Source organism: Sinocyclocheilus grahami, unplaced genomic scaffold (assembly GCF_001515645.1).
Source record: "Sinocyclocheilus grahami isolate Dianchi unplaced genomic scaffold, SAMN03320097.WGS_v1.1 scaffold683.1, whole genome shotgun sequence".
Classification (NCBI taxonomy): domain Eukaryota; kingdom Metazoa; phylum Chordata; class Actinopteri; order Cypriniformes; family Cyprinidae; genus Sinocyclocheilus; species Sinocyclocheilus grahami.
Window position 1 is genome coordinate 204131 of NW_015505862.1, and position 10392 is coordinate 214522.

The 10392-nt window shown below is 38.8% G+C and overlaps 2 protein-coding genes across 2 annotated transcripts in view; one reads left to right on the forward strand and one right to left on the reverse strand.

Annotated features, from left to right (window-relative positions):
• Positions 1–7618, forward strand: part of arhgap28 (Rho GTPase activating protein 28) — a 38489-nt gene extending 30871 nt beyond the window's left edge. The window contains exons 12-16 of the mRNA XM_016243185.1: positions 3991–4125; positions 5341–5468; positions 5545–5609; positions 6390–6440; positions 7605–7618. Of these exons, the coding sequence (XP_016098671.1) occupies positions 3991–4125; positions 5341–5468; positions 5545–5609; positions 6390–6440; positions 7605–7618 (393 nt within the window). The remainder of the gene's footprint in view (positions 1–3990; positions 4126–5340; positions 5469–5544; positions 5610–6389; positions 6441–7604) is intronic.
• The window catches only part of lama1 (laminin, alpha 1), an 84490-nt gene continuing 81627 nt past the window's right edge, over positions 7530–10392 (reverse strand). The window contains exons 48-51 of the mRNA XM_016243186.1: positions 9631–9784; positions 9429–9562; positions 8054–8270; positions 7530–7924 (exon numbers count right to left, since the gene is read on the reverse strand). Of these exons, the coding sequence (XP_016098672.1) occupies positions 7764–7924; positions 8054–8270; positions 9429–9562; positions 9631–9784 (666 nt within the window). The 3' untranslated portion in view covers positions 7530–7763. The remainder of the gene's footprint in view (positions 7925–8053; positions 8271–9428; positions 9563–9630; positions 9785–10392) is intronic.

The following is a 10392-nucleotide window of genomic DNA, read 5'->3' on the forward strand; positions in this document are numbered from 1 at the left end:
AGCGTGATCAACACGGCCTGCTCCAGGATTTGTGCTGTTGGCGAGTTTTGTGACTGTGACACATCCGTAAAGCATCTGACCTGGATTTCTCCCACTGATTCCAGCTTTAATTCCACAGTCCTCCGCGTTATTCATCCATGAGTGATGAACAACAGCTCCGGATGAGAGCAATGAAGTTACAGTCGAATCACACTCATATTGTGCGAGACGTGCTGGTGCTAAAAGAGAGTTAATAACACTTCATTATAATTGAGGGGAAGCTGGTGCTCATGATGTTGGTTTCTGTGTTTGTCGTCCTCAGCATCTGCGTCAGGAGCTGGAGCTGAAGTTCTACGAGGATCATTTCGACTGGGATCAGGTGCGTCAGAACGACGCGGCGGGTTTGTTGAAGATGTTCATCCGCGAGCTGCCGTATCCTCTGCTGACCCAACAGCACCTGCCGGCGTTCACAGCCGCTCAGAGTGAGTCTGAACATCCATATCTGCGTCTCTTCACTGACTGCTCAGAGTCACGTCTCTCATCTCTCCGTCTGTCAGGTATCTCATCACCCAAACATCAGATTCAGGCTCTTCATCTTCTCATCATGCTGCTTCCTGAAGCCAACAGAGACACACTGAAGGTCTGTTCATCTCATCACGCGCTCAAACGCTTCCTGAAGATGATCTGATGTGACTAAATAACTTCTTTAAGGCAGCAGTTCTCAAGCTTCTCTAAGACAATATCTGAACACCCTCCGAGATATTTCAAGTGGTGATGTATTAAATTAAATACATAAAATTATGATAAATAATTAGAATAATTAAATTTCATAATTCTAGTAACTGTATATTTTTTACAGAAAGGGTTATTATAGTTAACTAATACTCGAACCATAAAAAATTCCGTTACTTGAAGAAAAAAAAAGGTAATTGAAATAAAATATAAATAAATTACACTTATTTTGAGCTAGTTGCCAAAGCATCAATTTTAGTTTTCATTTAGTTACTTGATGTACTAAAATAACTAAAACTGAATTAGAATTATATTGACATAAAAAAACGTGACAAAACAACAAAATTAATAAAGAATTTAAATTAAGTTAGAATTAAAATTAAAACAGAAAATGCAAAAAATAAAACTAATTTAACATTAAACTATAATAGTATCTCAGTGATACTAAAACAACAGGTTCACCATTTTTACTTTTCATTATCAATGATTAACTTTTTTAGTTTGTGAGATTACAGGTGTTTAAAATGACTTTTTCGCTCACAAACAGCCATTTTGACTCAATAAAATATTATAGAGCTTGACAAAATGTGTGTATATATCTTATCTACATTGTTCAAGATCGTGAGAACCTGGTTCTTAAGCGAAAATTAATTAAATGATGATAAACAAGATATATGATTTTGGCTCGCATCGTTTTAGTCTCTTTAAATCTTGCTTTAAGTCATTTTAAGCCATCTTTTGGCCCCCTTGGAAGTGCACTGAGGGCCCATGTGGGTCCCGGACCCCCGCTTGAGAAAAATGTGTCCTCAGAGATGAGCTAAATCTGACAATCTGAGGATGTCCTCGTCTGAAATGCAGGTGGTTTTCTGTGCTTATAGTATTTATAATTGCCTGTGTATGGAATGTCTCTATTTAGATAGTTGAGTAAACATGTGTGGGTGAAGTATTCAAAGGAAGTAGATGAACCGGTCGGACAAATCTGTGATGACACGCGCAGTCTCTCCGGTGCCAGAATACAGAGAATCAGGCCGGTTTGACGTCATGCGTTTGGTGCCCATATTCTCATGTGCTGATTCAGTTTAATCTGTGTGCTGAAATCAGCTGAAAATGCAGTGCAGAGCGTGACGCCAGCAACGCCAAGGTCACGGGTTCGACTCCCAAGGAACAAATAAGCCTCGAATACAACGAGAGTCGAATGAATGCGTGTAAATGTGACGGGTTCCAGTGAAGTCACACGGCACTACCTGTTTGGATCCTCTCTAGTGATATAAAACCGGCCCGCAGGGCATCGGTGGCTGATGTTTGCCGTTTGTTGACTGCACGGTGTTTGTTCTCAGGCTCTTCTGGAGTTCCTCAGAAAGGTGGTGGCGTACGAGGAGAAGAACCGCATGAGTCTGTGGAACGTCTCCATGATCGTCGCGCCGAACCTCTTCACGTTTCGCGGGAAGAACGTCAGACAGGAGGAGATGCAGGGTGCGGTCGCTGCGGCCCAGCTCGTGCGTCTCCTCATTACCCATCAGGACCTGCTGTGGACGGTGAGCACCTGCAACATCAGCATCAGCGACTCCATCAGCGGTGCTCATGAATATTAATGAGGTGTCTTGGCTGATTGGCTGACATTGGTAAACGTTCACTGGAGGATCATCACAGACCGGTGAAGTCGGTGTTTTCCGCGTCTTTGGGACTGACATCTGCTCTTTACTAAAATAACTCAATCTTAATCAAATATATTTAAAAAAATAACTAAATATTAAAATAATCATTTAACCCCTTAACTGTCACCGTCCTGCTAGTTTTCTTCACTATATTACAATTAAATCCTAATCTAATCATGACAAACTATGTATCGTTGGAAAGGTCCAAGACTCCTAAATTGATGTTTTACCACTGTTTGCTGTTAAAAAATGATGTAGGAGCAGTAATAGATTAATTTATGACAAGAGTGCACCTCAAAACATATACATCATAACAGGAGCTTTCCTTTTTTTCCGATCACATGTCTTAGTAATCATCATATATTATATATCATTTGAAAGCTTAAAATCCTCAGAAGTCATCCTGTGAAAACCGTTTTGATATCGGACATTGCGTTACCATAGACCTTAAAATCTTTTAGCGGGCTCCTCCCCCTTAGTGCGAGGTGTCATATTACAAAATGTATTAGTCTTTATAAAAACTTATTAGAATCTTGACAAAATGCATATCGTCAGAAAGGTTATTTGTGATAGGAGTAATACTGAGAGAGAAATGTATACATTTGTGACAGAAAAATGCATCAAAACAATTCAGTGTGGTTTGGATGGCACCCGGTGGCTGTTTGTGGTATAACGCCTAAACTCAAATTTTTTTTATATCAACTTCAAATTTGGAACACAACTTATTTTAAACATATGGCTTTAATTTTATGCCAAATTTGGATTAAAACCTATTTTGTAAAATATTTATTTTATACAAAATAAAATAAAAATAGTACAGTAGTACATATTCTTTACAGTAAATTGGTGACAGTTAAGAGGTTAAATATTACAAATATTAAAAAAATAATATTATAATAAAAACTACATAGTAAAAACATAACTAATAAAATGTCACAGCAACATTTCTAAAACTTTAAGTAAAATTACAGTGAAAACGGAAAATGCAAAAAGAAAAATAATTAAAAACATAAAAGCTGTAATAGTATCTCAATAATACTAAAATAACACTGGTTCCGTTTATCTTTTATCACCAAAGAATTAACATGACTTCTCTAGTAATCTAGTGATTACAGGGTTGCTCAAAATGGCTTTTTCCTCACATATACTATTTCTATAATCTATCTAAAAATGTAAACAAATGAAGATGCATTTCTTAATTTCCATGACTTTTCCTGTGCTTATGAATATTAATGAGGTGTCTTAGCCAGTGGCGGAGCCAGGATGTTTTCATAGGGGTGGCCAGGGAGGGGCTTCATTATTATTTTAATATAAACATGTGTTTGACTATAAACTACTAGACTATTTTAGTGCCTAAAACACAACTGAATACAATTAATTTGTGAATGATTATATCAAATAATACTGAGTGAATATGACAGTTTTTGTATTATTCCTCACTTCCAGGTATTTAAAGTTCCACGTCTTAATAAATGCATTTCGTGTCAAGAAAAAGGGGACTGCAGTTTTGAGCAGGGTGTGGCCCTGGCTCCGCCCCTGGTCTTAGCTGATTGGCTGACATCTGTAAACAGGTGACGATCAAGTTCTGCGTTGTTGTGACTGATGTCGCTCTTCATGTCCGCAGGTCCCGTGCTTTCTGATCTCCCACGTCAGGAAAATGAACGAAGCCGCCATGGGCAAGAAAACACCGACTTCAGAGAAAAGCAAGCGCAGGCTACTGAGGAGATGGAACATGGAGAAGGAGCGCGAGCGCAGTGAAGTGAGTGCTGATGGGATGGAAGCGGTTCAGATGAGTGTGTAGTGAAGCGGGAGCTACAGGGGTTCATGAGCTGATGAAAATGTTTGGGAATCACGAACAGTCACTGTGCACATTTCCATGGGGCCGTTCACACAGAATTAGTGCTGGGCGGTATATCGAGTTTGTACGGTATTATCACGATACGATACAATACGGTTTATATGGATATAGAGTAGTTTGATACGAGCGCTTCTGAAAATATAGCGGAGGACACAGACTGAGCTGTGCATAATTCAGTTTGTTCTAAACATGTGACGAGCTTCATATCAAGGCCTTTAAAAACTGGTAAGACTTAGTTTCTAGTCTGGTTTGGTATATTAGTGTAAGCGGCTCTGGCTGAGACACTAGCTACTCGTGCTGTTTAATGTGTTTGAGATGTGCCGTCTTCCTGAATGCAGAACTTACATTTCACAGCTATATTCTCCGTCTGTAAATGTTAGAAAGCCATTTTTCTGTCAGGAGTGCATGAGCTTCTGCTTCGGGATTCTCCGCTAAACTCCACAGACTTCAGTGAACCAGCGCCAAACAGACGGAGCTCAGTTAAAACAGGAGCGCAGTAATTCTGACTAAAATATACATTTCGCTGAAATATTTGTAGTAAATGTGACACGTAGAGTTTTAAACCTACAAGTAAGTGTATTTTTATGATAGCACTGACTGTAATGCGGTGATCAAAATAGCCTAGCACAACTTTAACTCCGCTTTAAAAGCCTTATTTTTGTTTTTAGATTGCAATGTTAGAGTGAGATGAGATTTTAACCCTTTTTTGCACATAATATAATTATTTGGTTTTCATAGCCTTTAATATGTATTGTTTTGTTGGACAACATTGGGCGGTAAGTGAAATACATATATATTAAATACAGATTTTTAAAATACAAATACAGAGATATATACCGTATATCGCAAATCGGCCCAAAAATACCGAGATATGAATTTTATATGATCGCCCGGCCCTACACAGAATTATAAATTATAATAAAATAAGAGCGTGAATAATTTCAATAGCTTGTTTAGTTCCTAGTTTCCGAGTGAATTCGTTTATTGAGTCATTCTTTAAGATTTGGCGCCACCTCCTGGCGTAACAATGTTCAAACGCACACCGTCCGCGGACTGATACGAACGGTGAAAAGTCCTGGTGGTTACTGGAACTAATTAACTGTCTGTTTTCCTCAGGTCACGGACCTTCGCGACGGCGTCATCAGAGTTCACGCGCCGCTCCACGCCAAGGTTTCCATGGCGATTCAGCTGAACGCCGAGATGAAGGCCAGAGACATAACGGCGCGCTTCGACATCGAGAACGGGTGAGTGAACGAACGCACGCACGCACGCAGCGGTCACGTGACTGAACCGATGTTAACCGATAAATGCCGATTACAGGCGCGGGTCACGCAGCGCCGCTCGAAGACAGAGACAGTATCTGTTCGAGATCGGAGGAAACATCGGTGAGTTCAACGTTAACCATTTCTATATATATATATATATATATGTATAATTGCTATTTGTAAGTAAAAAGTAATTTAAAAACCCTGGTACTAAAAGAAAAACGGTGAACCTGTTATTTTACAGGTATTTTTTATTTCGCAATTTTTTTGTTTTCACTTAAATTTTTTTTTTTTTTGTCATTTTTATTATAGATTTTTAAATGTCTTGTTTTTATCAACATTTAGTTATTTTAGGAAAGAAAAATGAAGAGCAGACGTCTGCTTTAACGATAGAGTGTGAAAAATTGAAAATATGAGTTTAAAAGTCGTGATTATTACTTTAAAAGTTGAAATGACATATGTTGACGTTATGACATACAAAGTCAAAATAATTGACATAAAATGTAGAATCCGACACATTACATCAAACATATTACTTTAAAAGTCAGAATTATGCCTAAAAGTTGAAATTATGACATTAAGTCAAAAATATGGCTTCAGTCATAATTGACATTAAAAGTAGAAATTGACATGCTGAGTCAAAATTATTAAAAAAAGAAAAATTGATAATCATTTTTTGAGTTTTTTTAAAATGTCAACTTTGTCATAATTTTGACTTTTTATGTAATAATTGACTTTTAACGTCATAATTTCACATTTTTGTCAATTTCAACTTTTCATCTCATAATTATGACTTTAAATCAATTATGAAACAAATTTGATTTCAGCTGAATATTGACTGAATATTACCGGTGGTTTAATCAGACAGCATGTGTTAATCTGAAGTCTTGTTGTCTCCAGGCGAGCGCTGCCTGGATCCAGACGCACATTTACTAACCACCTGCTGTGTGTGTATGAGAGAGAGTGTGTGTGTGTGTGTGTGTGTGAGCGAGAGAGAGAGAGAGTGTGTGTGTGTGCGTGTGTGTGTGTGTGTGAGCGTGTGGGTGAGTGAGCGTGTGTCAGAGAGAGTGTGTGTGTGTGAGCATGTGTGTGTGTGAGCATGTGTCAGAGAGAGTGTGTGTGTGTGTGTGTGAGAGAGTGTGTGGAGCATGTGTCAGAGAGAGTGAGTGTGTGTGTGTGTGTGCGAGAGAGAGAGAGAGAGAGTGTGTATGAGAGAGAGCGTGTGTGTGTGTGTGTGTGAGCGTGTGGGTGAGTGAGCGCGCGTGTGTATGAGAGAGAGCGTGTGTGTGTGTGAGCGTGTGTCAGAGAGAGTGTGTGTGTGAGAGAGTGTGTGAGAATGTGTGTGAGCGAGCATGTGTCAGAGAGAGTGAGTGTATGAGTGTGTGTGTGTGAGAGAGTGTGTGTGAGAGAATGTGTGTGTGAGCATGTGTCAGAGAGAGTGTGTGTGTGTGTGAGAGAATGTGTGTGTGAGTTTGTGTGCGTATGAGAGTGTGTGTGAGAGTTTGTGCGCGTATGAGTGTGTGTGTGTGTGTGAGCGTGTGTCAGAGAGAGTGTGTGTGAGTGAGCATGTGTGTGTGTATGAGTGTGAGTGTGTGTGTGTGTGAGAATGTGAGTGTGTGTGTATGAGTGTGTGTGTGTGAGAGAGAATGTGTGCGTGAGCATGTGTCTGAGAGAGAGAGTGTGTGCGTGTGTGTGAGAGAGAGTGTGTGCATGTGTGTGTGTGCGTGTGTGAGAGAGAATGTGTGTGTGTGAGCATGTGTTAATTATACGCTAAAAATGAAACAATCCGCCAGCAGGTGGCGGCAAGTCATTGATTTTATCACTGAGTCATTCATTCAATTGATTAGTTCGAACGGCTGATTCATTCAGGAATGAAGCAAGTGACTCTCTTTATGAACTGACAGAAATTTACATAAGATATAGGGATTAAAGTTGTATCTTATGTCATTTTATGCCTTATGTCATTTTGCTTCTCAAGTAAATGTATCTTGATTTAAAGATGTTTAGATATTTGTACTGGAAAACATTTCATTTTTATTTTCCAGTGCATGCAACACTTAATGCCACGACTTAATGAATTTAAGACTCTCTGCTCTGATTTAACACCTTTTTAAGGCCTTCATCTGTGAAAGGGTGAATTAAGACCCGCAGAAACCCTGAACAAGTATCAAATCTAAACCGGTTATGAGTCAAAATTCACAAACCATCTGCAGGACTATTAAAACCATCCTCAGTACAAATGAACTGAGCTGTGTTTGCATGAACCGGAGGCGTTTAGGCAGCGTTATCCGGGCAGGAGTGAGGGAAGACGTGTGGGTGAGCGAAGGCGGCGCTGAAGTCCAGCTCATCGGTGACGTGGCCCTTAAACACGCGCAGGTTCCTCATGCAGCCGCGGAACGGCTCTGTGGAGCTCAGACAGTTCTGCTTCACGTCCGCTGCGAGAGAACACAGAAACACTGATCAGATCCACCGTCACGTCAGCTGCACTCACATCAGTGCCGTTATCGTTAATAACTAATGAACAACAGGCTCATGATGAGTGCACAGGATTATGCGAGCCGTACCTGGGTATCCGCCCACATAGATGGGGTTTTTGGTCTCGGCCGAGGTGGAGGATGAGTACGGGTTCTCCACGGTCACCGTCACACCGTCTACGGTCAGACTCAAGCTGTGCTTCTGCTTCTTGGCCACCAGGGTGCGCCAGCGGCCGTCACACATGGACACAGCGCTCCTGCTGCGCGCAGTGATCCGGCCCGCGCCGTTATTCACGTTAAACACCACCTGTGACGAGACGAGCGCACTATTAACTATCAGCACACACTGGAAATCACATGAGGGGCCAACATGATAAAAACAAAGAGTGGAAGTAAATGTGTGAATGGACCAGAGTGATTGTTAACTAAACTGAAATCATTAAAAAAAAAAAAATCGTAACTTTAAATGAAATGTGACCCTGGAGCACAAAACCAGTCCTAAGGGTCAACTTTCTGAAATTGAGATTTATGCATCATCTGAAGCTGAATAAATCAGCTTTCCATTGATGTATGGTTTGTTAGGATCAGACAATATTTGGCCGAGATACAACTATTTGACAAAATTGTATAAAATAACAAACTAAATAAAAAAATAAAATATGAAATACTATATAGACAAATTGCATAAAATAAGTAAACTGCATAAAAACAACTAAACAAATAAAACCTGGCAAATAAAAATGAATAAAAGCTATACAAATTGCATTTAAAAAATGCATAAAATAACTAAGACTGAATAAACTAAACCTGGTAAATAAAAATTTATAAATACTATACAGACAAATTACATAAAAAGATAAATGAAAATGAACCTATAAATACAATATGGATTGCATAAAATAACTAAACATAGTAAATTAAATTACTTAATTAAATTAAACCTAGTAAATAAAAATACTATATAGACAAATTGCATAAAAAACAAAATGCATAACTAAAATACATAACAAAATAAAAAATACTATATAGACAATATATTATATATAAAATAACAAACTAAATAAAATAAATATATTAAATACTATATAGACAAAATGCATAAAAAATGCATAGCTAAAATACATAAAATAAAATATAATATATAGACAATATTGTATATAAAAAATAACAAACTAAATAAAATACTATATAGACAAATTGCATAAAATAAAATGCATAAAATAATTAAAAATAAAAAAACTAATGATTAAAAATAAAAAAATACTATATTGATAATGTAAAAAAATAATGAAAATTATAAAATTACTAAAACTTAAATTAAAATGAAAACAGAAATATATATATATAGTATATAGTATATAAAAACTAATTCACGATATGAACAGAATTACAGGAGTATATGAATGTTACTAAATGAACACTGGTGGTGTCTTCAGCACACAGAGAAGGTGTTGGTGATATTAACCTGTCCGCTGACGAGCTCCAGGCCGATGGCGTCCACCTTAGTGCTGCTGATTCCCAACAGAACCCCATCCGGCGCCGTGGAGCGGAAGTCCAGACTCACGGAGACGTCCGAGCCCACGTTATAGCCCTCTTTCACTGCGGAGAGAGCGAGACGTCAGCCTCTGTTCTGAGCACTCATCATTCATCATCAGTGTCAGACTCACTGAAAGCGGCGTATCCGCTGCCGCTGAAGAAGCTGCCGCTCTGAGCGCGTCTGAAGCAGGAGCCCGCGGCGTGAGACGACAGCGCAGCGCTCAGCTTCATCTGGACGCCGCTGAACATCACGTCCCGCAGACACGCCGCCAGACTGTGTGTCACCTGAAGAACCACAGTTTAGGATCAGCACAACGCCACATTTCTGACCCTGGGGGCGTATTACACAACGTTTCTTATCTTAGGTCTTAACCCAAGATATGGTACGTTAAATTAGGATTTTTCGCAAATTCGTATTACAGAAGCAAATCTTAAAAGTGATGCGTTACAATGTTGCGTTACTCCCTAAAAAAGTAACTAATTATGTTACTTAGTTACTTTTCATGGAAAGTAATGTTACTTTTGAGTTACTTTTTAAATCTGGGAAGTGCTTGCTTGTTTGTTTTTAATATAGAAAGTTATTTTACAAATGTAAAGCCCTTTCACAACAAAGTGAAGTGAATGCGTCTCAAGCTGAAGGAAATGTAATTTCACGTCTGTACAGTAGAGGGCGCCGCTCAAACTAATCTCAGGAAGAATATGACGCAGGAGAAGAAAGTTCAACACTATTCAGCAATAACTAAAATTAAACACAAATGTGTCATTTTTGATTATTAGTATGGTTGAAGTGGATCATCGAAGGTCAGCAGCAAAGACATCGGTTCATAAAATGGGATTATTATTACGTTTCAGATTCTCCTGGCGGTGTATGAGGCAGGAAGTCCGCAGGGGAA